Consider the following 27,097-nt stretch of genomic DNA (forward strand, 5'->3'; position numbering starts at 1 on the left):
CTCGGGCTGGTGTTAGACATTCAAGCAGTATGTGATCTAGGTTGTCGGAGCAGTCCTCACAGGTAGGGCATATGGCACGGGTTTCGTAGCCCGCGATGGGGAGCCAGTAGTCCCCGATCTTGTGCGCTCTTTGAATGGCCTTGTAGAGAAATTGTCTGACTAGTGGTCGCAGGTTTAGGTTGCGGCAAGAGTTCCACAACTGGGGTGCTGGTTCCAGTGAGTGCGTTACATCGTGGAGTCCATCTTGCATCCGGGAAATATTGTAGGTTGCATGTTTGCGCGGTTGAGTGGTGGCGACTTTCCGTGCTCGGATAGCTTCATAGGCGAGGTGCTGGGTGAGTGCAGATAGTTTCACACCGGGGAGGGCAAAGTTTGCCGGGACGGTGAGGTCTATCTCGTCAGGCTGGTCTTTTTCGGCTCCTTCCCTCGCTAGGGCATCAGCGGCTTCATTGCCTGGGTCACCGTTATGGCCCTTTACCCATTGGAACGCTGTGGTAGCAGATCGAATTCGTAAGTGGTATGCTGTTGCACGGAAGAGGGTGCTATTTTCGATGTTTATCCATCCTTGGTCTTCCCAGGTACCTAGGTGGCGAGTCAAGCCTTCTATGACGTACATCGAATCAGTGATGAAGGTTATTGGGCGGAAGGTGGGGATTGTTTGTAGAGCAACTAGTATAGCAGTAAGTTCTCCGGCTTGGTTACTTTGGTCTGGGCCTGGTACCCTAATTGCGCGGTTATAGCGACTATGGGGGCGTACGTAGATCCCGCTTCCGGCGCGTGCATTAGCCTTACCATTGTGTAGGCATGAGCCATCGGTGTAGACTGTTATATGTTGATGGGGGAGGTTGAGGCCGGTGGCAGGGGTGCGTAGACGGTATGCAGGTGAGGTGGATACAGTCTTTGGGTCTAGGAACACCCGGAAGCATTCCGCCAGACTGTTCTTTGCCGTTAGCGTGGGGTCAAAGGTGATGGTGCCCCGTTCGGCATGGGCTTGTTTGTTTTTCTCCAGGCGGCGATGGGTGAGAGTTAAGTTGTCTGGGTGAGGGCGATTTGACATGTTGGTCAGGTCTGAGAAAGATTGAAGTATGGCAGCGGCAGTTTTTGCGCAGCGGTGTGGGTTGGTGCAACCATGTCGCCGGTCCAGCGCGCAAGCGGGACACGCGCAGCGTTTCGTGGGGTTGTGGCGTCCCCGCCCTGGATTGTCGCGGAGGCGGGCCGAGAGAACGAGTAGGTGTTTGACTTGCTTGGCGTTTGACAGGTGGTTGTGGATGAGGCATTCAATGCGGGGCGCAACATACGCACGGGGTGCTGCACCGAGGTGATAGAAGGCGGGGAGTTGGGTTTTAAGGTCCTGTGAGAGCTTTGCAGGTGCAAACGCTACACCATACTTACGAGCTGTTTTCAGCATTGTGAGTGTATATGGGGGTAGGGTATTAGCACGGGGGCCTTGTGTGGGAGGGTCCCATTTTTGCAGGAATGAATTCATGAGGGCCTCGGATGCAATCCCTTCAGGCGCTAATTGGTTTATTAGGCAATCTAGGACAAATGCCCAGGCCGGGCGAGTTGGGGAGATGTCGAGATAGTCACGTAGCCAGGTGAGTTCAATGGCCTCGTTCCTGGCATTTATGTCCAGGAGGTCGATACCGCCCTGGCGTCGGGGTTTGTAGAGATGGGCCAGGGCAATGGGAGGGTGGGCTGCATCTTCCCAGATGAAGCCTCGGGTCAGCTTTTCAAGGGCCTGGGCGATGTGCTTAGGCATGCCTTGGACTTTGGTTAGGTATTGGGACATACCTCCAACCGTCCACTGGATCATGTGGCGTTTTGCGAACAGCGTGGAGGGAAGAGATTCAATGTCGTAGAATTCCATGACTGGCATACCAGCAGGCAGCTCGAGGGAATACGCTCAGATATCCACCAATGGAACAACTCAGTCGCGCTCGCCAGAGAGTTGTAGATAAGATAAATCATAGGACAGACCTAACAAAACGAAATGCTAGATGACTGTTTGCGCGGCTTACAGTTTCGATGCGGCGGAAACCCGACAGCAAGACCTCGCGAGCATCTACAGCCGGGACGAGACTATCGATATGAAAAGACGGATCAGCGACGCTAGATGTCATGAGTGGATCAAATCGTAGTGGGAAACCAGTCACTGAGAACTAAACTCCATCTTGCTCAGCTACACTTTCCAAATCGCGAATCAAGAATGTGGCATAGTCACGTGTACGTGCATGGTGAGCTCCTGTTTGCCACTACAATGTCTACATCCGTGTTGATGTCTGATACCGAGGCCTACGGTAGAGAATCGGACGAGAAGTAAAAAAAGCAAATGTAAAAGTTAGGACCTTGACGGAATGTTCGTGATACTGTGCTTGAGATTGCAAGCATGAATATTTCAATATCTAAGAGGAATATGCGAGTTTCACCTGCGCGAGATATGGGAAATAGGACTGTAGCGAACAGCCCCTACTCCGATGCCGCAGCTGGCTCGTCGGAAGAAGAGAACAATGGGATCACAGACCGAAATCGCACAATCATGGGGGTGTTGCAGCACAGTCAAACCAGGCAAGATGTGGGACGTACCAAGCGTCTCACCGGGTCAAGCACGAAAGGGCGCCGTGTGGCCATTCTATCCCAAGCGCTGCCGTACGTACGCGTTGGACCTTCGTCGGACGAAAGCTAACATCCCCGTAAAAGCATAGCAAAGAACCGGCCTCATGATGGATAGTAGATGGAGGGCAGCGTTGGAAGCCCAGTTCTGGGCGCTGGAGACGCTGGACCCACTCGAGACGGTCTGCCAATACTACCAAACGTACAGACATAATATCACTGCGAAAGTAAAGATACCTTCGTCTCATCCCGTAACACCTCGAAGCATGGATCGCTGGTCAGATGTCGATGTCGATGTCAACAGTGTCGCTCTCGAGTCCGCAACAGAAATAAGTACGGCGGTACTTGATGCATACAGCATGGTTGAACCGTCTGCAACAGCCTTCATGAGGAACTGCTTTAGAAGTAGAGCTCCTTGCAGGCCGAGTGGGGCAAATTTGGGGCAGGTCGTCGCTCATAGTCGCTGTGATTATCGACGTCGACGCTCGTCGACGATGTAGCGCTCTCGGCAAAAGCCGGTCCAGTCGACGACGACTTCGACTCGCTTTTGTGCAGATTTGTGGACTCTCGTAATGTTGCTCGGAGGTCTTTCTCAGTCTAGTCGAACGCTCTCGACTGTTATATGTACGTGAAGACAATCTACGTTTTCCGCAAAGGTAGGATAGTCTTCAGCAATACAGGTCAGAGGAACATCTCGAAGGACAAACATCGCTGTATATATTATTCAGGCCCTCCGATACCCTCCAGCTACCCTCGCCGTCTGCGCGACTCGCAAGATTCCAGTATTCTTATGTATGCCGTCAGACTCGGAAGGGTCTCGTCTGACTCCATATCGCTCATCGCAGCCCATCCACCGGAGACCGAACGGTCTGCGAGGAAGCCAGAATCCGGTGTGGCCAGCGGCGAGATCGCGTGTCTATTGTGAGCTGATAATTTTGGCTTTTGGGCCCTTCCGCGCCTGGAGACCCATCCACGGCTTTCATGTGGCAAGATGTTCTCATAATGCTCGAACTCTGTGTCCTCGTCCGAGTCGAGAGATGTGGAGTCGTCTCTGACTTCATTCTCGTTCACGTCAGGCAACGAGGTATTCTGCTCCAGTTTCTCTTCCGCTGTGGTTGTTTCCACCTGCGGGTCCTGGGAGGTTCTGACGGGAGAAGGGGGTCGGAAGACGTTGAATGGCTGATAACCGCCAGGTAGGTTTTTGGCTTGTGTCTTGGGAACAATTCAATAACCTATTTTCAGTGACCTGCACATCTTATGATGCAGAGACTTCCTTACAGCGAGGAGCTCCTCGAAATTCCGGCGCATCTCCTCTTTTACCTCTTTCACATCCCTGCCGATGCGCTTGGCGTACTCCGCCTCACTTTCTAGTTTCCATCCGCCTAGGAGGACGGGTATGTCGTTCGCAGTCGTGAGCGACTGCTTTTCCTCCTATTCGTCCAAAGGTGCTTGGTTCAGGTCGACTTGCCCATGGTACAAGGGACAACATACCTTCTCAGACGACACAATCCTGCCGCCATCGTGTAAACTCAGAGCATCGATACGAGCGTTCAAGTCCGACAACCTTTCGCCCCCTCGATTCTTGCCACTGGCCGAACCATTCACCGTGCCACCGACCCGTGTGTCTGTCTTGCCCGGCGGCATTGTTTCATCTTGCTTTTCTTCGATGACCGAGGTAAGGTCCGGGTCCACTTTGTACGCGAGTTTCGGTCCTTCCATGAGTCGAGTAGTGCCTGTCCCAAAAGATGGTGGTTATGAAAGGTAAGAGATGTGGCTGAAGCGTCCGACGCGCTTGGTGTGACCACAGGTCACGTTACTTTCACCCCTTCCTGATTCGCACATGTTCTCTAATCCCGCGCGCTACATATGTCGGTAAATGATCTACCCTGAAAGGCTTTTGACCGAGGAATGTGAGCGTTTGCTTGAACCTGAGTTCTCATTCTTAGGGCCAACCCATGGGCTAGCCTCCAGAGCCACCAATGACCAAAGGAAGATCTGTGGTCTATTCCAGAGTAGCAGTCCTATCTCTGCCTACCATTTTATCTGCTGCCGTGTCGTTCAACGCCTAAGGAGCTGGCCGATCGGGCATATCCACTCACGCAGTCGTGTACTTCCGCCTCGACTTCCTTAGACCATCGCTACCACCACTCAATTCGTCTGCTCTTCTCAGTACTGCGCCACCGCGTTTCGGATGCAAGTTATCCTATCAGGTTCCGTCCTTCCGTCTCCTATTCTGTCCTAACCTATACAGCTTCTGAGTGATATAATGTCTTGGTGGATGCCTGGACGAACGTGCGTTTGAAAGGAGTAATGACGACGCAGACCTTGCCGTCATTTCACCGCCGATACGCGCTCGAACAGCAGGACATGAGGCCCCTGCCCCAAGGCGGAAGTCGAGCTCGATGATCCATTAGCGTGGCTCCGTAAGTTGATATTGACTTCCGGTGACCTGCAAAGCGCCGCAGACGAGTATTCGTACCAATACAAGCAGGGATGTATATCGGGTGAAACATGATCGAGTACATTAACGGTCAAGACGGCGAATAAATATCGACCACACCGGTACTACAACTCCGTTACAACGAACACGGAAGTTAAGCATACACCTCCAAATAATTACCTCAGCTCTCCCTCTTCCAAGTTAGTCGCAAACCTCCCTTGTCCATACCCGTTCCTCCCCTGCTGCTTCTCCTGCCCCTCATCGGGCCCCTCATTGACATACGCCGAGATATAATCAAACTGATCGTCCAAATCCTCCCCACCCCCCAACCCCTCCTCGCCCTCCTTCTGCGGCACCGGGACTGCCTTATCCCGGTCCGCGCCCGAACTCGCACTGCCCGCGCGTCCCCTGGGCGGGTATGGCGAGCTCGGCAACGAGCGCTTCGCGAAGTTCAGCGGCGACGTATCTGCCATCCCCGCACTACCCGTGCTCCCGGCGCTGGGGCTGCGCATCTGCCTTCTGAACGCACTCGCAGAGATCGTCTTCGTCCCCGGCGCAGGCGGTAGGAGGGGCGAGCTCGGGCCCGACCCGACCCCCGTGCCTGTCGTCAGGTTGCTCGACGAGAGCGACGAGAGGTTCGGCTTCGGCAGGGAGGTGTACGACGGTCGCGGGTACTCCGGCGGCGTGCGGAATGGCGTCGTGGTCGTGCTCGAGAGCGCGGGGGACCCCGAGCGACTGGGCAGGTTGATAGTAGGCGGCGGCGGCACCTGGGGTATCGCGGGGAGCGGTTGCCCCGCTCTTGGCGACACCGGCGGGCTGCTCTCCCTCCTTTCTCGATCCAAGCTCCTCTTCTGAGCCTCCCCGTAGTTCATCTGCCCCACACCCGGCGAATTGGCCGCAAACGGCGGCGCGGGCGGTACAAGTGGAGACGGTGCACGCTGGCTCTGAGTTTCCTGCCTTGCATCCAGGAGCCCACCTTCTCTTGATTCATTAGGCGCGGGCACTCTGCCGATAGTTGGCGAGGAAGGCCCGGTGCCCCTCGACTGCCCAGGCCCAGGCGCGGGCGGCGAAAACAGCAGCGCGTCCATCTCCCGACTAATCTCGCGCGCGGCAGCGGCATTTAGGGCCCGCTCGTCAGTGGGCTCCCGCTGCGAGGGGTACGGCGGGGTGGGCATGCGCTCGGGGGGCTGGTCTTGCGCCGGTGGCGGGGGCGGGGGCGGTGGAGGTTGCGAAGCTTGTTCATGCGGACTTGGTAATGGCTCTGCATCTGGATTAGTACACAGGGTTAATCAACCGGAAGTGAGAGGAAGACCCACCAGGCACAGCCTCCGCCACGCGCGATGCCTCCTCCCTTCTCTCCATCGCCTCGTCGATATCCGTCGCCCCGCTCTTGAACCTAATTCTTCTGTCCGCTCTGTGTACACTTAAACCCCTCTCCCCGCTATCCCCGGCACCACCGTCGTTACCCTCGCTGACCGCGCCGAACCGCGAGTGCATGGGGCTCGGCAGCGGGCTCTCCTGCGTCGGCGACATATACGCTAGCTCGACGTTATCATCCTCCTCCGCTCTACTATCCCGACTGGCATTGGCAGCAGCATCATGGGTAAGATGCAACGGCTCCGCCTGCAGCCCCGACCCGAGGTTGAGGTCCATGGGCGTGTACGCCGGCAGGCCCTCCACGCTGGGCGCGTCCTCGCTCCTTCGCTCCTTCTCCCTCTCCCTCTCCCTCTCCCGCTCCCTATCCCTATCCGCATCCTTCGTATTCTTCCGCCCCTTCACCGGGAACGTCGCGAACCTCCCTCCGCGACTGCCCCCGCTCGACCCGGACGGGCCCGAAACAGTCTGCGCCTGCCCCGCGCTCGAACCGGACCCAACACCAAACTCATCCATCCCCTGCCTCCCGCCGCCGCCGAGCAAGTCGCCCAGCCCCAGCCCGCCGCCCGTCTGGATCGGCTCCAGGCTCCAATTATCGGTGCGCGACTCCGAGCTCAGTCCCGACGGGGCGAAGCGCGACGACGACTGGGTGGTGCCACTGTTGGCGGTGTCGGGGTGCGAGGGCGGCGGCATGAACCCCGGATCGCTCAGCCTTACCGACGACGGCTCGGGCATGCCCGGCGGCGGGGAAGACGTGAGCGCGCTCGGGTGCGTAGGCGGCGGGAGCGGCGACGGCGCGTATATCGTGCTCGGCGCGTTACCGCTCGACTCGGGCGTTTGCGTGCTGTAGCGATCTGCTGGTCCCGCGGCATTTGAATGATTTGAGATAGGCAGAGAAGGAAGAGAGTTGGACGGAAAGGGGGTATACTCGACGCGCCGGATGGCCTCGTCCGCTTCGTTAGCTATAGAGCGTGTTTGTTCGTGCCCAGTGTACATGGCCCGCGGCAGGCCGGGGTCGGTGCGCTCGAGGGGCATGGATTCGATGAGGAGTTTTCCGTAGTAGGCTATAAGCTAGACAGGGTATATAGCGATAGTACAATTCAGATGAGACGTTCGACAGCACATTTAACAAAAAATGTAACAGACGCACCACAGAAACCTCTCCAACCTCCCCGAGCCCGCCAAACTGGATCCCCATCCACTCCTTCGCCTGCGCGCGTTTGTAGTCCCCCAGCGCCGCCTCCTCCGCCATGATCTCTCCTTCGACTTCCCTGATCTCCTCCCGTAACTGGTTGATCAGCGACATCTGCGCCTGCAGGTTCTTGTTCTCAGGGCTCATCTTGCTGAGCTTCTTGTCCGCAGACTCGCACTTGGACTGGAGCGAGCGGTGCCGGCGCTGAAGCGCGAGCAGGGCCTCTTCGCGCGTGCGGATGGATTTCATGTGTGTGCGGATGGTCTGGGTGTGCGAGGAGAGGTGTGAGATGGTGTTGCAGAAGTGAAGGAGGAGGGAGGCGCTGGAGGAGAGAATGTCCTGTATATATCGGATTCGGCGTGATGGCGTCGATGGAGGTTAATAAGAACACAGAAGCCAATGGAAGGTGGACGCATGATAGGCAGCGAATATGCAAGGGAATAGGACGCATAAGGGTTTTGGAGGTGACCGCAAGGCAGGCGACAGGTCAGGATGCGGGATGATGCATGGACATAATACGTACGCCTAGATCCTCTCCTTCACCAATACCCCAGCTCCGTAATGCATCTACTGCCTTTGCAAAGTCGTTCGTCAGTCTGTCCAGCCTGTTAATCCCCCAAATTGAGTCCCGCGAAACGGGAGTCGTGAAACGGATCGTGTTGGCCGAGCATTGAAAGTGGTATGAGACAGCAAAAACAGAATTCCCGGGAGGTGCGGCGGGGGGGCGGATGTAAAGCTGTGATCAGTCATTGCAGCGCTACCTATTTCGACCATACGTACGAGTGCATAACCGCCTTCTCCGCTATAATCAAGTCTTGCAGCGTTCTCAACTCATTATTCCCTGCCAACCCCGGCAGCGTCGAGTTGTGCGCGATCTTGGTCGCCGCCGACTTGAACATGATATTTCCGTGTCGTTAAGCACCCTGAAGTGCAACCGTCATATACAGCGAGTGGCGGGCAGTCGTCTAAAGAATTATGGTTACTGCGACAGCGAAAGTGCTGGCATGCGATGGAGGTGCTGCGCTCGTTATCCTACTTTGGCAATGGCATCCCGACGGCGCCACCCGCGGCATCTGGCCGGCGCCTAAGGTTAGGTCTGAAACGCTCGTGCTGCCCATTGAGCTCAAGGGTCGTGCCAAATGAAATGACGACGAGAACAGACGGCTATGCGGCGGTGTGTATAATCCTCTCAAGGACAATAATATTCAACCTCATTGGTGAAATCGTAACACACGTCTGAAGTTTACGGAGCGACGAGTGTGACTTCTTGTGTCAGCGGAGTGCAGTGGCTGTAACACCACGCTCTCCTGCCACCACACTCTACCATCTAGTAGACTGCAGTGATTGGGGTACATTGTCCACGATGCAGTGCTGTCGGTCAGACGAGCCCCCCGTACAAAACGCGGTCCCCCACAGCGGACGCGTTCTACAGTACAGTGTAACGGTCAAGGCGACCGAATCGAAGCGCAGTCTGTAACATAGTCCTCCATAGGTCTATGGAGGTCGGATAGGTCAACATAGACAGGGGAAACCAAAACAGGGAGTCATAGGTGAGATGCGTTTCCTGGTGCCAGTCACAAGCCTAAGAAGGCTTGGTAACGGTGTCAATTGGGTGGAGAGCTCCTTCTACGGAGACAGGGGCCTATAGATAGATATCCCGCTCTGTTCCACTAGAGACAATTGTAGAGAGAATGAGGGTCGCATATTGGAGCATATTCGGCGGAAGAAATACCAGCGAATTTTAGGACTAGACTAAGCTTTGGTTTGGAATAAGGCGTCCGCTCCGCAATTACGACGGCGGGCAGCACTGCACCACGAAAGTTGCCTAGAAAGGCGACAAAATGAGCGCTTATGGCTAGAAAAGGCAAGATGTCGACGACATCATCTCCAAACCGGGTCTTTTGCCGTCCCCAGCGTCTGAGCTTTGGAATAGCAGCTCAATATTCCAAGAATAAGGATTCGTGGTATATACTCCACCGAGGAAGCTCTATTGACTAAACTATGACAGAGGGCAGGTTAGGGTTAGGGCTGCCTTATCGGTAATAATGAGCGGGTTTCGAGTGTGGAAAGGTGTTGTCGGAAGTAGCAGCACTCCGAGTCCTCCGACATGTAAGAATTATGAAAGCCAGGAGCTAATGACTGGAGTCTCGGCATTGCAAGAATATAACTGCGAGGAGCGAAAGGTACCGCTTGACGGCCTTCTCCTGACGTTATCAAGTGACAGTCGTGTCACAGTCCCGCCCCAGATACTTCATATAAACTATACATCAGGAAAAAGGGAAAGGTCTGAAGGTCTAAATGTTTAAATGTGTTTTTGATCCAGGTATAGCAATTGAGCAGGGGTGAAGTGTTGGGTCCACTGGTTGTAATTTACTTCTGTATTCAATAATGTATTGTATCCCATACACAAAGTGCACAAAATGTCTTGCTAGGGTTGTATCAATACAGGGTCTGAACGACCCAAATCGAGGTTCTAAAGGTCTGACGCGCTGAAAGGATTTCGCGCAATGTGATTGGTCGAGCAGAGTCTGACGCGTCTGAAAAGTCTGATGCTCAGCCTTTTCAGACCCTTCCCTTTTGACTGATGGCCTAGCTCGGAAGGTACTGCCTGCAAGCTCTGATCCTATACGTACCGTTATGTGGCGCAAGTAGGGCTATACTGTCTTTGCTGCTATAGACCCCGTGTCCATCTGCTGACTCTTCCGAACCGTGCACGCCGAACCCTGCTCTCTCCACATGTGATGTGCGAGCCTTTCTGACTCGGTGGAAATCATACATCCCACCAGCCCCGTGCAAGAAGTGTTATAAAGATGAGTAAAACGAGAATAGTCCAATAAGCCAGTCCACGTGCGCTTAGTGACGTGGTTGCCAGTCGAAGCGGACTCAGGTTTCAATTCCAAGCACAGTTTAAGGTGAATGCACAAGTAAGAAATATACATGCTAGCCAGTATTTCTTGTGGTCATTGAGTCGCCAAGATTCTCACTCACTTTTCTACCGCTGACGGTGATTCAAAACAACAAGGACGACAGCGTGAGCCGGCAGCACGGCGATGTCAAATACGCATTGATGAGCTGCCAGGAAGTTACGACAGATACAGTCACCGCATAAATCAGCTGCTCAACTGGGAGAAGACTATGCAACACTGCTATTGGCGCGTCCGTCATGCTGACGTCCCTATATGGTGAAGGGCGCCGGTCCTGTCGTTGAGGAGTACTTGAGGGTTGCGCCACCAAAGGAGACCTCAAGCGTCCCCATTAATTCGAATTCGTGGAATTCGAGCTTGGCGAGTGTACGCAGCGGATCGATCTATAGAGCTTCTATGATGGAATGCGAATGTAAGTCAGGGCGTAGAGCCAAACTGACAGTTCCGCCTCCAACGCTCACACTCTGCACAACGTTTATTGCATGACCATGCCCGAATCCATGTCCAATCTGTCTTGGGTACACTTCGTCTATGAGAGTCAGTTAGTTTGTCAGACTTGATTTGCTGTCCTCCCAACTCCAAATGGAGGGCAGGCAAAATATGATACGTACAATGACCAAATCAAACTTGTTCGCTGATCCGAGCAGTGTCTTGAATTCATTTACTCGGGATAAAGTAATGGAAAATGCAGCAATTCCACGTAACAGGAACAGTGGTCGGTCTCTATAGGAATAAAAAAGAGTGGCACGGTCTTGGGGACCTAGGGACGGAATGAATATATTGCACTTGTCGAAGAAGATTAAACTAACGTGGAAAATGGAACCGCCCCATGCTAATAGCAACTCATGACCGCAGGCCTTCTGAGGCTAGCTGGTATGGGAGGCGAGGGACAGCTTGTTACCGCTTCCCAAAACTGCATAAAAGGAGCAGGAGTCGGAGCAAGTTGCATCAGTACTCGCTCTCAACACCCATCGCAATCAAGTAAGCCAACTGACCTCTTCGTCGGCAAAGTTCTCATTGTTTTCTAGTAACATGCAGTTCTTCACTCTCGCCAAGCTCGCCGTCGTTGTCACCTACGTCGGCGCGACGGTAGCCAGCCCCGCCGCCCACGAAGCTCGTCAACTCAGTTGCCTGGCGCAGGCCTGCACTCCTGCAATAGGGTGCTGCGCAGGCGCTGCATGCACGAGCGTCTCCGCGCTCGGCATCTCAATCCTTGGTGTGAGCATCGTGTTTGTTTCAATTCTTGCTTTGGCCTCGTGGGCTCACCGTTGGATGTTTCCCTCATGGTCAGGTATGCACCCCAGCCACCTGCAACGTCATCTGCTCCAGCAGCCAGGACTGCTGCACTGATGTCTCCGGAACTACCTTCACTTGCCAGCTTGTTCCTGGCCAAGACGTTGGGGTGAGTTCCTGCATGACATCCTACCATATAGCCGGGAATACTGAAATGAGACCTTTAGGCTTGCATTCCTCAGGTCGTCTGAGGGTGCATAAAACCACCCACAAGGTACCCGGCATAATTCTTCGTCCGCGCACCGCAGGAGAGCTCCTGCTCGACAACGTTCATATTCCCGTCTCTTATTCCTTTCCGATAAAAGGTGAGAAAGCGCACAAAAAAGGTTGGAGACTGAATTAGGACAACTTGTATAACACCTACGACCGCGCTCAAAAATATGAAACGTCTGCTTGTCTGCGATATAGTGACGTTCTTGCGGTAGGGTGCACCATTATACAACTAGTTGAAACAAGCGTCAGGAGCGGACCAGTCCCACGTCGATAAACGGGCTACTGGCCCGCTTCCCGAACCTAAGGGTGCCTGCGGCTAAACCTCCCGTTCCCGCTGTCATGCCTGCGCAATCATCTGCCGCGCAACCTCCAGACGATTGTGCTGCGCGTGGACTACCTCCCTGATATGAATCTGGTGGGAGGCGAGTGGATATTTTCGAATATCGAGATGCTGATGAAGTGGGCTATTCCTCGCGCGTTGGAAGAGGGCTTCTGAAAAGGACGGAGGAGGAGGATCTTGGTTGTGTGCGGGGAGCGTGGGTTGGGGAAGGTCGTTGGGTGGTATTGGGATGCAAAGGCGTATAAGGAGAACGGGATCGAGTTCGGGTGTTTGCACGGATTCTGACGGTTGACTTATTTACCTGGTGAGCACCGCGCCATTTGCCCCTTCAGTATTTTCACACAAATTCAAGATTGGGCCCAAGGCGGCACAATCCTCCTCCTGTCGCCCGCCTCTTTCTTCTGCGTTTTGCATTCTCGCAGATCATGGTCATGATCATGATAATGCCAATCAGTTGCAGCTGTGCGTGATGGTCCCCTGATCAGGCCGTATCAAGAGCCGCCAATGCACTCGTCACGGGAAATTACTACTAGTAGTACGGGCGTGCTTATGGATTCTTGTCGACGCGCTACGTGATGTGGCTACCCCTGGCTGTTCTTCGACCTCTGATGTGCCAGAAGAGGCCTAGCAATCACCGCGACGATAAATATACACGGCTCGCATATAATTGTAAGGTAGTGCTAAGCGGTTGAAACGCCATCCACGCTATCGTGCTTTTCCGCATACGCGCCCATAATGAGAGACGCCGTATAGACCCCCACCATAAATACTTCCGACGAGAGAATTGCCATGAGCCAATCACGAGCCTCAGGTGTTTCCCACATGATCGATATCGAGGGCTTCGCTCGTGGGCGTCTCATCTGTGTTGATACAGTATCTAGATCGTCCTTGTGCTACTAGTACTACCCGACGCAAGTCCCATTATTTGTGAGCCGACTGTGAGTCTGTCAATGCAGTCCTCCTACTTTGCTGACGCGCTATTTGTTCGACAGCCACCAATGACCATGTCATCCCCCGACCTAACTCATGTATCTCGCATAGCGGATTCTACTCCTCGACCTGCCCTGGATTTCCCCGCCGAGCTGCTTGAGATAGTCATCACTGACGCCTGGCGCTCTGTTCAGCGGAAGTCCTCGCGCAAGTGCTTGGATGACTTTGGTCCTCAAGCTCCTGCCTGGAAGCTGTACTACGCTCTCCGTCTCGTCAACCGGCAGTGGAGCGACATCATCTACGACGTGCACTTCCGATACGTCTACATTCAAGGATGCTGCGACTTTGAAGAGTACTACACTCATATCAAGGAGAACGCTCGTGCGTTGGAGCGCACGGCGGAATGTGCGCTCAAGGTTGCATTCTTCCCCCTTCCGTACTGCACAGACGACGCTCTCCACTACCCCGTAACCCCGGACCGCCTCGTAAACCTGATCCCGGCATGCAATTCCCTGGATGTCGAAACAGAGGATATTGACATCACGGCAATGCTAGCCCATTACGACCGCAACGGGCTGACATCCCTCCGACTTGGGACAGCGCTAGACGGGTGGCCCTTTGACCTTGCGCCGGAAGAAGAACGGCTATCTCAATGTACTAACACCCCTTACCTGCCCCCAGCCGTCGAACCTCTCTTCCCGAACATCCGCTCTGTCGAATTTATGTGCGAGCCGGACCCCGTCGCGCTCTGCCACTTCCCGAATATCACCTGCCTGCGTCTGCACCGCGGGTTCAACCTCGCGTATCTGCGCAACCACCTCCCACCCACGCTCGAGACACTTGTGCTGCACGCCCTGACGTTCCCCGACTTCAGGATCACGGGCGTCCCCGCCATGGAGCTGCTGTTTCAGTGGGAGATCGTCAGTGCGCTGCGCTGCGGCTTCTGGCATGGCCAGGACGGGAGGAGGATGCTGATCGAGTGTGGTGAGGGGAAGGCCGTCAGCTGGCCCCTGGAGGGCAGGACGCCCGAGGAGAAGCTCGACGACGGGTGGGATGCGGAGGCGGAGGCGTGCAGGGAGCGCGAAATCGAGTTCCGGCGGCTGTACTATTAGAGGGGTGTCTTGCGACCGAATGGAAGGTAACTGATTCATGGGCTATTAGGGAGGGTATGTATAATGCTGAGATCGACTGGAACCTACGGTTGGACCCTGAACGTGAAAAGGGTTATCTCTGTGCTTATTCGCCGGGATGTGCACCCTAGTGCTCACACCGTGGTGGTATTCATCCTTTGTGCCTTTGTCTGACCCCTCCTTGCGTTTTACTAGTATATGAGGCCCCCCTTCCGGTTTCGTTTCGCTGTTTGTAACCTCCATCTGCCAGTTCTGATGTCACTTCCTAGACCCGTTATGATGAGTGCGCACTCCACGAACTTTGGCAATGGAACTAACGCCTTTCGACGCTCCATACTCGACCGAGCTCCTCGTGCTGTTTTCACGCTTGTCTGGCGTGCACTAGGTGATCCAAGTGATGATTATTCCCAACATTCTGCGAACATCCATTGCCCTTAGCAACTGACTCTCGAGCGGTGGCTACTCTACGACGACTTATCTGGGGTGAACCGCTAATCCCGCGGTATCATCGATCGCGTGCTCATCAACATCGAGTGTTAGTGCCACTTGCACGCCAACGCGTCACGCGCTCTTCTCGCTGTGCCATAAGCCGCTCAGGGAGAAAACCGGCGAATGGTTCCACGCGGTATCTCCAGAGGCGCTCATGGCTCTCGTCCCCACTTATCGCTGTCTAGCGTTGTGTCCGACATCGTCCCGTTCCTATCGCACTTTCGCGGGGCGCACACCGGCGTCTGCCTCGGGGCCCTCCATCGACGGCACCGTCCCTCCCGCAGCCTACTACGACGAGGCTCTCGCGGACCTGGACAACCCGGCCTCGGTAGTGCAGCCGGCATTCCCCAACGTCTCCTCCGCCGCGATCGACATCAAGCCGCACCGCGCGACGCTCCGCTTCCGCCTCGCTCTCGCTACCGCGGCTGCGGCAACACTTCCCTCCCACGCTCGAGACGATGGTGCTCGGCGTCTAGCGCTATCCGCGGTGGGAAGGGCATGACGAGGGCGAGGCGGTGTACGATTGGGCGATCGAGAGGGCGCTGCAAGAGGATTTGTGGGAGGCTCGGCCGCCCCTGCGGATTCTGGTCGAGTGCAGTGACATGGAGGTGCTGGGGTGGGGCACGGCGATGGAGGTGTGTAAGGAGCATGGGATCGTACTAGAGCGTCTGGGGTGGGGTGATGAATGATGCTGGGTCGCCCATCTAATAAACGACAGAACCGGAAGCAGCGTTCTGAATGAGGACTAACCCGCAGGATACACGGTCCAAGTATTCGACACTGCCCTCGGACGGATGTTCTTGCAGCAGGTAAATTTAATGAATGACCGCTTTCAGTGCAGACTCGGCTCCTTGGAATGGTCGCGAGCGCAGGTAAGGTTTGGCAGAGTCAGCTCACACAGAGAGGAATTGCCGATAATGAGCGACTTGCCTGACTCATGATCCAGGCTGTTTGCGGAGGGGATTCTATTTCTGACCTTGCTAGCCTCGATTGAACAACAACTGTGGTATTCATAGCCTGCTTATAAATGTCCGAGTCACCTGCGCAGGACTTGTCATTGAGTGTTGCGTCGCAGTCCGACCTTAACGAACACGGTAGCGGATGCATATAACTTGCGCGAATACCTTCTGAATCGATTACGTATTCATACTAGTCCGATATGGCTCCGCACCCAGAAGTCCCCGCCGTGACGATACACAAGGACGTGTACCCGGGGATCGATTTGAGTACCCGATTGAAGGACGCTGCGAAGGGCAAGGTGGTCTATATCACCGGTGTGCGTACCGTGTTGCTGCTTTACTGGAATACGCTGAAACCATCGTGTCTTGCGTCGGCCAGGCCAGCCGCGGAGTGGGGGAAGCCACAGCCTACGCATACGCACAGGCGGGTGCGAGGGGGCTGTTCCTCACCGCGCGTTCGGCGGACGCCCTGGTGTCCGTCGCAGAGGCGACACGGAAGCACTCCGTATCTGGGTCCGTCATCGTCGAACCGTATGCGCTAGACATCACCGACGAGAAGGCGGTTGGCGAGAGCGTGAAAACGTGCCTTGATAGGTTTGGGAGGATCGATATCGTCGTCGCGAATGCGGGGTACCTGGAGAAGCGGCTGCGGGTGGGGGAGCAGGACCCTGATGAGTGGTGGAAGACTATGGTGAGCCGCTACGCTGCGTCCTCGCTATTCGCTTAGTGTTTGAGCGGAGGTACGTCTAGACTGTCAACATACGTAGGCGGTGGTCCCGGCTGTCCTGAGGGAAGGGTATTGATGACCGAATGGACATACAGGGGGGACGTTCAACGTCGTTCACCACACTATCAATCATCTAGTGGCCACCAAGGGCTACGTCGTTCTCGTGTCGTCTCTGGGAGCGCAAGCCCGAATCCCCGGGCGGAGCGGCTATCAGACGTCGAAGCATGCGATGAATCGCTTGGCCGAGTTCATCCAAGTCGGTGAGTCCGATCGCTGATAGAGCGTATATGCCCCATTACAGCTGTCTTGTTCCGACAGAGTACGGCGCTGCAGGGGTCAAAGTATTCTCGGCGCACCCGGGTGGCATTGTGTACGTCCCCGTGTCAACCTTCTTGGAGCTAGTCTGAACGAAGTTCACATACATGCATCTGCGATGCGGTGTTGTAGGACCGTGCTAGCATCGAGCGAACCCTCGCTTGCGCCCCTCCTCCATGACAAAGTGGAAATTGCCAGCCACTCGATAGTACGGCTGACCAGTGGAACGGAGGACTATCTCAGTGGGCGGTTTGTGAGCTGTACGTGGGATCTTGATGAGTTGGCAATGAGGCGGAAGGAGATTGAGGAGGACGACCTTTTGAAGAACAGGCTTGACATCGGGAGCCTGGCGGAGGCGTTGTAACACCCCTGCTTTATGGTGTCGTGCCACTGTCCTCATATGTTAGATATACGTAGTGGGAGAGCTAGGAATCCGAAAAGAGTGCGAGTGCTTCCTCAAGACAGATTTTCCAGGTGGGAGGGCGGGAAACAAAGCATGGAGCAGGTGTTATGTGACACAAGCCTCGTTGACTTCGAGACAGTACCAGAATCGTTCGGTCGATGCACGTCCCATCAATAGAAGCGCCATTCCTGTTGAAGGCTCTCTTTGGCAGTCAAGAAGACCGCACGCTAGGCTTCATCACGCAGTCCGAGCGGTACACCCGGGGATGCAGATGTACAGATACTCGCGTTAGGACGTTCATGCGGGCCTGCTGTTCACAGATCTTGCCAGAAGGAGAGCTCTATGGCTTCATCGAGAACGGGAACCTGCATCTGCAATACAAGGTTCGGTAGGGATGACTTCAGAAGACCCGTCGTGTCCACCTCGAGTATGTAGCCTTTGACTCTTATTGACCGAGTATGGTCATGACGAGAGCTTTATGGCTGAGTACCCCGGAACAACTCGCAAGGTCATCCGATTCCCACGTGTATCAGTCCCGTGCCCCAAACGTTCCCTCTTCATTTCAGTGACGCTCAGGCTGCCAGCTCGAGTCAAGTGTACTTCTGATGGCCAGTGACTAGTGGCTAGTGACTTCACAGAGGGGTACGCATCGATTGCGTCAAACACCATGTCCACATTGCCCCACCGCATCAACTTATCGAACTTCCACATCTCCCCGTCCGCTCATCCCTGCTGAAATTGCCGACCTGATCATTACCCAAGCATGGTGCTCTGCTCCCCCGCCGTTACCAACATTTCCTCGCGCCGAGGATACCCCGACCGAATCACCCGCCTGGCACCTGTACCGCACACTAACCTGCGTGAATCGACAGTGGCGAGACATTACGCACGCGGTGCACTTCCAACACGTATATATTCTGGACTGCTGCGACCTGGAAATCTACCGTCACCATATCCAGACCCTCCTGCACCAAACCACGCATGCACGCTCTCTCACTTTCCGCCATCATGGCCCTCATCTCCAGTTGCCAACATCTCGACATCCGCTCATTCAGTGTGGACGTCACTGATTTCGTGTCACACTACCACGCCAATGGCCTCACGTCGCTCTGCGGCTCTGATGCGAGCTTGATGGTCGCCTCTACATACCCCACGAAGCACGCAGAGACGTCACTGCATCCGCGGTCCCCCCGTCCGTCTTCCCGCACATCCGCTCCGTCGACTTTGTGAGCATCCCGGACCCCGCTGCGCTCGCGCGCTACCCAACATCACCCGCCTCGGGCTGAATCTCGTGTTCCCGCTGGAGGCCGCCTGCCCGTGGGCGTGGAGACGATCGTGCTCCGAGCGCACGCGGGGTGCATGTGCGACAACGGGTCTTACAGCGTCTTCCAGGAGATCCGCAAGTGGGGTATCACAAAGGCGCTGCGTGCGCGCTTTTGGGAGGGGCCGAGGAGGCGGATCGCTGTCCGGTGTGATCAAGGGCCGGTCGTTGGGCGGGACGTGGAGGAGGTGGCGTGTAAGGAGCATGGGGTTGTGCTTCATAGGCTTTGTTAAAATGTTCGAGGAGTGCAGCTGCTCGTCAATACACAGTAGGTTATCAACGTGGATGTTCAGGATTGAGCTGGGGTTATACTTCATAGGCTTTGTTAGAATGTTCGAAGATTGCAGCCGCTCGTCAATACACAGTAGGTTATCAACATGGATGTTCAGGATTGAGCTTTGTGGTGAGTCGCCAGTGGCGTTCACTGTATTGCTTTTCAAAAGGCCACATCGCGCAATGATGATGAGCACAAGCTTGATTACACAGCGGCCAGGCAGGCAGAGCCCGCGCGGGACCCCGGAATCGAGTCGGACTCCCGGCTGGACGATGCCGCCCAGGGGAACGTGGGGTATATCACAGGGGTGCGTGTCTGCTTTCCATCCTACGGGCAGGCATGCTGTGGTGTCGGGGAGTCGACGGCGTACGCGTACGCACGGGCAGGAGCGCGCGGGCTGTTCATCACCGCGCGAGCGGCGGACGCCCTTGTGTCTGTCGCCGAGGCGTCCCCATCTGCGGCAGTCGAGTCGTGCGCGGTGGATGTGACCGATGAGAGGGCGGTGGGCGAGAGCGCGAAGACGTGCGTCGGGGTGTTCGGGAGGATCGACGTTGTGCTCGCGAACGCTGGGTACATGGAGAGATTCAGGACGATCGGGGACGCGGATCCGGAGGAGTGGTGGTCCTCCGTCGGGGGCTGGCAGTGTCGCGAGCGACCCATCCCGAGCGCGAACCCAGGCTGCATGTCAACATCCGCGAGCGCGTTCTGCAAGACAGGCGACGACGAGTGTGGCCATCCATGCGCCGCAGGGGGTGTGTTCACCGTCCTCACCACTGCACCGTGCACAGCTTGGTACGCAGTGCTGGTGGCGTCGTTCGGGGCGCAGGTACCACATGTCGAAACACGCAATCAATCGCTTCGCCGCGTCCACACACGCCGGTGCGTCCCGGCCAACGGCATATGCTGATCCCCGCGCTGATCTGGTGGCCGACGAGAGAGCACGGCGTGAAGGTGTTCTCGGCCCACCCCGGGCGCATATTAATAGCGTACGTGTCTCTTCTCGTCTCCTGCGATGGCGCGCGCTGATGGTGGAAACACAGCACCCGTCCTGGCCGCGAACGCTGGACGAGAAGGTGGAGATCGCCCGCCGCTCGCTCGTGCGGCTGACGAGTGGCTCGGAGGATTACCTGGGCGGGAGGTTTGTGAGCTGTACGTGGGACCGGGACGAGTTGGCGGCGCGCCGGACGGAGATAGAGGAGGGCGATTTCGTTGAAGCATAGACTGGATATCGGGAGCCTAGCGGACCCGCTTTGATGGTCAATGACCGATCAGTGGAGACCTTGTTGATGTGTCCAACAACATGACGGCGAGGTCGTTGAATCGTCAGTCCCGTTGTTCGAGTCCGAGCCCGGACGTTCGGAACCACAATGCGGTATGCGCGACATCGTGTTGGATGAATGGTTTGTGAAACCTGAATCTTCGGCTAACTCCAAGTCGAAGCCACCACAATACACCATACGCGCAGAGTTGTGCCCAGCGCCGCCAACATGTCTCGCTCCGAGCGTCTGCTAAATTTGTCCAGTCTCCGACAATGCCGTCTCCGTCTGGAGAAGTTACGAGACACGACGACAGCGGCCCCGAGTACATGCAGTACTTGGCGTCGGGGATTCAAGTGCTTATGCGACCAGCTCAGAAAGATGGCAGTGTTCTCCCGGACCGTGTCATTAATACTAGTAATACGCCCGGCGACTGCATAAATTTTGGAACCGAGAATACGCACAGGAAGGAAGCCCGGTCCGTCGCATACAGCATAGAGCGCCAACACAAACCAGAATCTAGTGAGTGAGCAGTTGCGCGCCAGTTACGAGTCGAACTGGCAGAGCGGCGCTGGGGATGCACGCTGCCTCGGATCGCGAAACGGGTGTGTGTCCCGTGTACAGTACACCTGCCGCCCGAGCGCGCGCAAGCGGCCTCGGGGATGCAAACTGCGCCCCTCCCCTCGTGGCAGGTGCCCGGATGCGGTGGATCTTCCGACCGGACCGAGCTTCGGGAAACCATCCTGGCTCTCCGTCCCTGTCTCGCGCAGCGAGTATGCTATGCCTCCATCCATCCATAGCCCGTGTCACCGTCCTTGTCCGCAAATCCGGGATCTACCGCCGGCACATACAGGCGCGCCGCGCCGCGCCGGGCTCGCCGTCTCGTCCACCGCGCCCCGCCCCGGGTCGGGACGACTATCAGGGCGGAGTCCCTCGTGTCGCCGGCTGGACATGTCCTTACGGAGTTGGGAGCTGTGTCGGTGAACGAGAACGACGGGAGCGAGCCACGTTTGACACGGAGGCGAGGGCAGCGTCGGCGCTCGTCCGGAAGTCGGGCTTGGGCGAGGACATCGACATCCGCGGGTGGTCCGGGCTGCGTGCGCGTCCGCCATGGGGTCTGCAGCGCGAGCCGTGGATATGGTGCGTGCGTGTGTCCGTGTTTCGAACTGGAAATCGTGGTCATGCGGGAGTGCGCGCCCGGGATGCGGGGATATGGACTCGCGCGCTGTGGCTGGGCGGGGAGGGCATGCGGCGATTTTGCGCTGCTTGCGAGCGAGTGAACGGGAGGGATAAACGAGCGCGAGGAAGCGGTAAGCAGGCGTGTGCGGTGAGTGCGCGTACGGGCGGGTAGTGTGTGCGCGCGGGGGGGAACGGAGAGGAGGGTGGTTGGGTGTATTCGGCGGGTGCGCTGGGAGAGATGGGTGAAGGGTGGCGGACGGATGGCGGGGCGCCTTGGGGTTAGGCGGGCGGCCAGGGATGTACTGGTGGTTTGTAGAGACAGCGCGGGGTGGCGCTGGCCTCGCTGGAAGCCGGGCGTGCAGTCTCGAGTACTTGCGAGCGATCCCGTGCGTAGCGGCGGCCGTGCGATAAGAGTATATCTGCGCAGCGGGCATTCGGGGTGGCGTTCGCGGGGATGGGCGCATGTGCGGGTGGGTGCGGCACGAAGGAAGTGCGATGGCGAGGAGTGGCGGGAGTGCGGGTCCAGACATGACGCTTGTCGATACTCGCCTCATATCGTCATCCTTGTGAAACGACTAACATTCCTGGATGGGTGGTTTCGCAGAGTTGGTGCAAGCCTGGATCTCTCCGCCAACGGGGCCACGGACAGCGGCGTGCTCTCGACGTAAACACGACTTGCTACATTATGCTCCATATTTGCGCGCCAATTCAACCCCCATAAATCCTTAGCAGAAGTGCCTGGGGTTGGTCAACGCGGCAGGTCCCCGTTCCGAGTCTGCGCAGTATGTTCCTAATGCAGAGACAAGCGCGTGTGTTCCGAGCCCAAGTTAAAGTGAGACGTAGCTTCCTGTTTTCATGGAAGAACCCGCGTGGACGCCACTTGCAGCGTTCCCTTGGACGCATCCGTGCGTACGCATCGACGATCCAGTGTGGCCCAGCTTTATGCCGGGCACTGCGCTTCCTCCGAGGACTCGTGGACGCATCGGATAAGCAGGCGTCCCATCGCGGTGACTGTCACGCCCATCGCATGAACGACGCCAGATCGCGGGAGCATAACCGCAGATCTGGGCGTACGCTGACGTCACAAATTTAGCGTGCATGCCGCTCATAAGCAGTCCGGTGCAGGTCACCGCCGCCTCTGCGCTGTCAGCATGTCGCCCCCCGACATCGCTGCGATCCTCGCGTCCATGCACATCCCCGCCCGCCCGCCGCTGCGCCTCCCGAACGAGCTCCTCGAGCACGTCCTCACACTCGTCTGGTGCGCGCTCCCGCCCTCGCCCGCCCCGCCCCCGTGCTCCTCTCTCCTCGCCCGCCCCGCAAAGTCCGTCCGCTGGACGACGCACGCCGCGCTCGCGAGCGTCGACCGCCAGTGGCGCGCCACGATGCGCCGCGTCCGCCTCCGCCACGTGCACCTCGCCGCCTGCTGCGACCTCGCCGCGTACACCCGGCTCCGCCCCGCCGCCGACGACGACGACGACGACGAGACCGCGCTGCTCGCGCACGGCCGGCTCACCGTGCTCTTCGCGCGCGCGCCCGAAAACGCGCCCGCGCTCGCGCCGGCGGCCGTCGCCGCGCTCGTCCCCGCGCCCGCGCACGTCGACGCCGCGGGCGACCCCGCGCGCATACAGGCGCTCCTCGCGCGCTACCCGCGCCTGCGGTCCCTCGCGCTGCACGCCCCGCTGGCGCCCCGCGCGCGCTTCCCCAGCGTGCGCGCGCTGACGCTCCTCTACGCCCCGCCCGCGCCCGCGGACCTCGCCGCCTTCCCGGCGCTGGCGCGCCTCCGCTTGCTCCGCGTCCCAAAGGCCAGCGCCGCGTTCCCGCCTGCGACGCAGTCCGGGGAGGATGGGAAGGAGAAGACGCGCGGGGCGTGTAGGGAGCCTGCCGTGGGGAGCGCGTGGGAGAGGGAGGTGCGGGCCGGTGTCGTCGTCGAGAGGATGTGAGGGGGCGCTGTGGTCGGTGGGTTGTGTTTTTTCTTCGATTCGTCTGGGATACGTTCTTGTGTGCGAACTTGGTTGGTTTCCTGCGCTCCGTGCATCTGTATATTGACTGGCGCGTCGCTGCGGTGAGGTAATCTCGCGTTTCTCTTCTGGGAGTTGCGGTCCCCGTTATTCTGCTTACGCTACCATAATATACCATACCGGTACCTGATGGTCAATCTCTTTCTTCCACGCCCTTCTTGTGTGGATTTCTGCGACCGCTCCTGGCGTCGTATAATATGTATATCTATCCTCGTCTTTCTTCGTATCTACTATCCGATAGCCATCCATGCTATTAGATTGTCGTGTTACTACATAGTCCCGGTCTCTGAATAATACGTATTTGATTAATGCCGGACGAGCGCACCTCCCTCCTCCGCGCGCCCGAGCCCGAGGTGGGGAAGTGCTAGTGAAAGATGGAGGAACGTACGGGAGGACGAGGCGCTGGACGGCACCCGCGTGGAGGCACACGAGACGGGACGAATCGCTGCGCGCGCGTAAAGGACGGAGCGGGGGCGGGGCGGCTGCGGTGAGAGGGGAGTGGGGGCCGACCGCCGCGGGGACGCCGGAGTGACGAATGAGGACTGAGTGGCGGTGTGGACCGCGGGCCCATTGCGTCTCAGGCTCGCGGCCGAGGCGGGGGAAAGTGCGGTTCCCAGAGGCACGGCGGGGGGCGGGGCGGGAGGAGTGCGTGGTGAGGGGACGTGTGGCGGGTTCTGATGGAGATCGGGGAGTGCTGAGCGGGATGTCCGACTGGAGGGGGGCGACGATTGCGGAGAGACTCGGACCTGCGTGCGTGCTGGGGGAATTTGGATGGGTGGGTGAGGGAGGTTCGGCGGAGGAAACGGCGAGACCACCTACAGCGTCCAGGGCGCGTACGGCCGTGACACCACGTCTGCTGTGCTCACCGCATATGAACGCGCGTTCGCTAATCGATTCTCATCTTCCTCGGGGGTCGAGTCCGGAGCAGGGATGGAGGAGGCGGGAGAGAGCGGGAGGGGGCGGGAGTGGTAGGGTCAGCTGGGAGGCCGTCGGTGAGGGTTATCGCGCCTTGAGCGCGAGGAAGGTGCGCGTCTGCCAGGATGTCCTAGCCGAGTGGGAGACAGCGAGGGGGGGGGGCGAACGAATGTGCAGTTCAGGTATTATAGCTATTTGCTGACATGCTGACACTTCCCGGCCCGGGAAGTTGTGTATGCGAGCTCGCCTTGGGGATGGGCGCTCGCTAAGTCAGCGAGAGGATGTGTCGCAGCCACAAATGTCACCTGGACTATCCAAGGAGCTGAAGGCGCGGCACTCCTCGCCTCGTATATGAAAATTCCCCAGGGCGGCAAGTGTCGTTATATCTGCAAATAGCTGTAGGTAGAAGGCAGTTCTGGTGTCGTATACCAAATTGCGCCGCCTACAGACGTACTAGCAGTCAATGCGCGCTCGCTTGGCAGGGCGAGAAAGCGATGGAGCAGGATCATGCATGTTTCGAAAGGTACCAGTCAAAGCCGGAGGACGGGCGCTTAAACGCACGCGCCGGGGCCAGTGTAACTTCTGTCAAAATGTAAGTAGTGCGCAGAGGCGCTACGCCAGCGTGACCTTGCAGCGCTGGCCCGACTACATTTCACGCTTCCTTCATGCTGAAGAGAAGCGCGCGATGGAGAGCGTAGGATTCGGATGCGGCTAGGGATGAGATCGAATGTAAGCGTGTCGGTAGTAGTAGACGGGGCGGTGTACACCTGGCCTCACCGACGAATAGACAAGGTTTCGATGGGGAGTACGATGTTGTATCAGCGGCTGGGCGCTGACAACACAAAGACTCTTAGCAGAATCGCGCTGGAGTCCGGTTGACAGACAAGGCACCAAATCCGGTGGAAAGACGCCATGGACGCTGACTGTGGACTGCGAGGCCTATCTTTTCTATGTGTCGGCGGGGTCCTTTTCTGTCACCGAGACTGCATCGCAAAAGTACAGTCTCTATCGTTTTGTCATTAGCTGGGAGATGAACAGAATAAACGACGGAGGTTTCTGTCGGCGTCAGGGCGGGGGGTGCACAGCGTAGATCCGAATTATTGATGCACAGCCTATATATGTCGCAACGTGCAAGCTCCTCGGATCAATGCTATCTATGAGCGTGATACCAACATCGAGGACGTACCTTCGCGAAGCACAGGTGAGTACGTCGACTGCGGGCGTGCTATAAGTGCTCTTGCGACACTCACGGACGCCAGGGCGTTCCCATCGTGTTCGTGCTCGTGTCGTGTAACCTCGCAACTATTACGCATTGCCAATGCCAGCGCGAGTCGGGGATGGAAGGGCTTTTACTCGGGCGGGGCAGCATCGCACGGAGATGTCGAGTAGACGAGTCGATACCTGTCTGTGTTACCTGGACTAATGAACGGACGACTTCCATGAGGAGATTGGACTGGGCGCCTAGATTGACAGGGAACCGGAGTGGTGGCGAAGCGTGGCGGAGTGGTGATGAAGCGAGGTGGTGTAGTCGCGTAGCAGCAGAAGCCGAGTGCTGGTCAAGTTTGTGGTGAAGACTCTACCCGCAGAGACTTTCTCAGCTATAACATGCACATTCTCTTCATTCCTCCTCATTTAAGCCGTGATTCTACTGAAGCAGCAAGCGATACTTAGTATTCATGCTGCAGTGGTTTAGAGAGTCTTATACTTAGTGCACCGCTTGCCGTATAGACCCCTCCCCTCCAATTCTGTGTGCCACATCACCTGGAGATTTCTTGATCCTCTACAACAGTCTACAGTTCCACCTTCAGGCTAAACCTACAGCCACAGCTGAACCCAAGGTAAGAAAAAAAGGGACAGTCGAGACGGGGCCATATTGGGGACATCTAGTTTCAGGTGAAATATACACATGCACGAAGATTCAGTTGTGAAGAGTATTTCTTGTAAACCCCCTTCTACATAAAGCGAAGTCACATTGCTTCGCGAGGTTGCTACGCTTCGCCACGGATCTGCCATTTTCCCGGAAATTCCGCCCGATTTGTACTGACCGTCTGCACGCCGATGGCCAGCGACACTTGACACCTCCCACACGGCCCTGCCCGCCGGCCTCTCTCTCTTTTCCTCCCGCCTCTCACCGTACGGACGCCCAGCATGTCCGCCTCTTGGCCCGCCCAGGACGGCGCCGGCAGCGACGAAGATCGCCGCCGCCGCTCCGACTCGACGTCGCCCCTGTCCGGCTCGTCCGACGAGTCCACGCCCAGCGGCAGCCAGAGCGCCACCACCACCACCACCACCAGCGCCAGCGCCGCGTACCCGCCGCCGCCGCCCTCGCCGTCCGTCGAGCAGCCGCTCCTCCCCGCCGCCGACCGCCCCCCGCAGCGCTCGCTCTCCTCCGGCGCGTTCGTCTCGTCCCCGCTCAACCCGAACCACCCCGCCTCCCCTCCGCCCCCGCCCCAGCCGCGCTCCCGCCCCGTCTCGCGCGCGGGCAGCATGCTCTTCACCCGCATCGCGAGCGAGGACTCGCAGGTCCTCACCGGCCAGCGCGGGTCCATGCTGCTCTACCGCCTCGCGAGCGACGACGACAACGGCGAGCTGCTCCCCCCGCCACGCGCCCTCGCCGGCGGCAGCAACCGCGACTCGGTCATCTCCAGCTCCGGCGACTCCGTCTTCTCCATCTCCTCCGACTCCAAGTACCCCTCCGGCTCGCTCACCCACCCGCGCGGGCTCATCCCGTACGCGTACGACCCCCACCGTCGACGACAAGGAGGACATTGGACGCGGACTGGGACGATGTGGAC

The 27,097-nt window shown here is 57.5% G+C and overlaps 12 protein-coding genes across 12 annotated transcripts in view; 7 read left to right on the forward strand and 5 right to left on the reverse strand.

The window, feature by feature from the left end:
* Positions 1–553, reverse strand: part of GLOTRDRAFT_15264 (uncharacterized protein) — a gene marked incomplete at both ends in the record, with an annotated part of 2,188 nt that extends 1,635 nt beyond the window's left edge. Inside the window, one exon of the mRNA XM_007871948.1 lies at positions 299–553. Within this exon, the coding sequence (XP_007870139.1) occupies positions 299–553 (255 nt within the window). The remainder of the gene's footprint in view (positions 1–298) is intronic.
* A 66-nt stretch (positions 554–619) lies between these two features.
* On the reverse strand, positions 620–1,408 carry GLOTRDRAFT_48937 (uncharacterized protein; the record flags this gene model as incomplete). Its single annotated transcript, XM_007871963.1, has 1 exon — positions 620–1,408. A coding segment is annotated over one exon (789 nt), but the record flags the coding sequence as incomplete, so codon positions are not given.
* A 1,949-nt stretch (positions 1,409–3,357) lies between these two features.
* On the reverse strand, positions 3,358–4,329 carry GLOTRDRAFT_133251 (uncharacterized protein; the record flags this gene model as incomplete). Its single annotated transcript, XM_007872157.1, has 3 exons — positions 3,358–3,822; positions 3,889–4,041; positions 4,102–4,329. 3 exons carry the CDS (start codon positions 4,327–4,329, stop codon positions 3,358–3,360), a joined length of 846 nt encoding a protein of 281 aa, XP_007870348.1.
* Positions 4,330–6,683: 2,354 nt separating this feature from the next.
* Positions 6,684–7,010, forward strand: GLOTRDRAFT_112496 (uncharacterized protein; the record flags this gene model as incomplete). Its single annotated transcript, XM_007872158.1, has 1 exon — positions 6,684–7,010. A coding segment is annotated over one exon (326 nt), but the record flags the coding sequence as incomplete, so codon positions are not given.
* Positions 7,011–7,185: 175 nt separating this feature from the next.
* Positions 7,186–8,542, reverse strand: GLOTRDRAFT_81480 (uncharacterized protein; the record flags this gene model as incomplete). The annotated part of the gene is made up of 4 exons (XM_007872159.1): positions 8,397–8,542; positions 8,140–8,221; positions 7,575–7,955; positions 7,186–7,495 (listed from the first exon to the last, which is right to left on the reverse strand). Coding segments are annotated over exons 1-4 (891 nt in total), but the record flags the coding sequence as incomplete, so codon positions are not given.
* Positions 8,543–11,572: 3,030 nt separating this feature from the next.
* On the forward strand, positions 11,573–12,034 carry GLOTRDRAFT_133253 (uncharacterized protein; the record flags this gene model as incomplete). Its single annotated transcript, XM_007872160.1, has 3 exons — positions 11,573–11,769; positions 11,832–11,942; positions 12,001–12,034. The coding sequence occupies 3 exons, from the start codon at positions 11,573–11,575 to the stop codon at positions 12,032–12,034; spliced, it is 342 nt and encodes a 113-aa protein (XP_007870351.1).
* Positions 12,035–13,208: 1,174 nt separating this feature from the next.
* Positions 13,209–15,624, forward strand: GLOTRDRAFT_96531 (uncharacterized protein; the record flags this gene model as incomplete). Its single annotated transcript, XM_007872161.1, has 5 exons — positions 13,209–13,233; positions 13,287–13,324; positions 13,379–14,418; positions 14,987–15,396; positions 15,431–15,624. The coding sequence occupies 5 exons, from the start codon at positions 13,209–13,211 to the stop codon at positions 15,622–15,624; spliced, it is 1,707 nt and encodes a 568-aa protein (XP_007870352.1).
* Positions 15,625–16,094: 470 nt separating this feature from the next.
* GLOTRDRAFT_49224 (NADP-dependent dehydrogenase) lies at positions 16,095–17,300 on the forward strand (the record flags this gene model as incomplete). The annotated part of the gene is made up of 6 exons (XM_007871993.1): positions 16,095–16,211; positions 16,274–16,585; positions 16,645–16,657; positions 16,717–16,881; positions 16,940–16,991; positions 17,069–17,300. 6 exons carry the CDS (start codon positions 16,095–16,097, stop codon positions 17,298–17,300), a joined length of 891 nt encoding a protein of 296 aa, XP_007870184.1.
* A 1,047-nt stretch (positions 17,301–18,347) lies between these two features.
* Positions 18,348–20,154, forward strand: GLOTRDRAFT_133257 (uncharacterized protein; the record flags this gene model as incomplete). The annotated part of the gene is made up of 5 exons (XM_007872162.1): positions 18,348–18,531; positions 18,646–18,848; positions 19,104–19,726; positions 19,761–19,920; positions 19,975–20,154. The coding sequence occupies 5 exons, from the start codon at positions 18,348–18,350 to the stop codon at positions 20,152–20,154; spliced, it is 1,350 nt and encodes a 449-aa protein (XP_007870353.1).
* Positions 20,155–20,968: 814 nt separating this feature from the next.
* GLOTRDRAFT_133258 (uncharacterized protein) lies at positions 20,969–21,899 on the reverse strand (the record flags this gene model as incomplete). Its single annotated transcript, XM_007872163.1, has 2 exons — positions 20,969–21,452; positions 21,532–21,899. 2 exons carry the CDS (start codon positions 21,897–21,899, stop codon positions 20,969–20,971), a joined length of 852 nt encoding a protein of 283 aa, XP_007870354.1.
* Positions 21,900–22,520: 621 nt separating this feature from the next.
* Positions 22,521–23,309, forward strand: GLOTRDRAFT_133259 (uncharacterized protein; the record flags this gene model as incomplete). The annotated part of the gene is made up of 1 exon (XM_007872164.1): positions 22,521–23,309. The coding sequence occupies one exon, from the start codon at positions 22,521–22,523 to the stop codon at positions 23,307–23,309; it is 789 nt and encodes a 262-aa protein (XP_007870355.1).
* Positions 23,310–26,450: 3,141 nt separating this feature from the next.
* Positions 26,451–27,031, forward strand: GLOTRDRAFT_133260 (uncharacterized protein; the record flags this gene model as incomplete). Its single annotated transcript, XM_007872165.1, has 1 exon — positions 26,451–27,031. A coding segment is annotated over one exon (581 nt), but the record flags the coding sequence as incomplete, so codon positions are not given.
* Positions 27,032–27,097: the final 66 nt, after the last annotated feature.

Source organism: Gloeophyllum trabeum (genome assembly GCF_000344685.1).
Source record: "Gloeophyllum trabeum ATCC 11539 unplaced genomic scaffold GLOTRscaffold_00016, whole genome shotgun sequence".
Taxonomy (NCBI): domain Eukaryota; kingdom Fungi; phylum Basidiomycota; class Agaricomycetes; order Gloeophyllales; family Gloeophyllaceae; genus Gloeophyllum; species Gloeophyllum trabeum.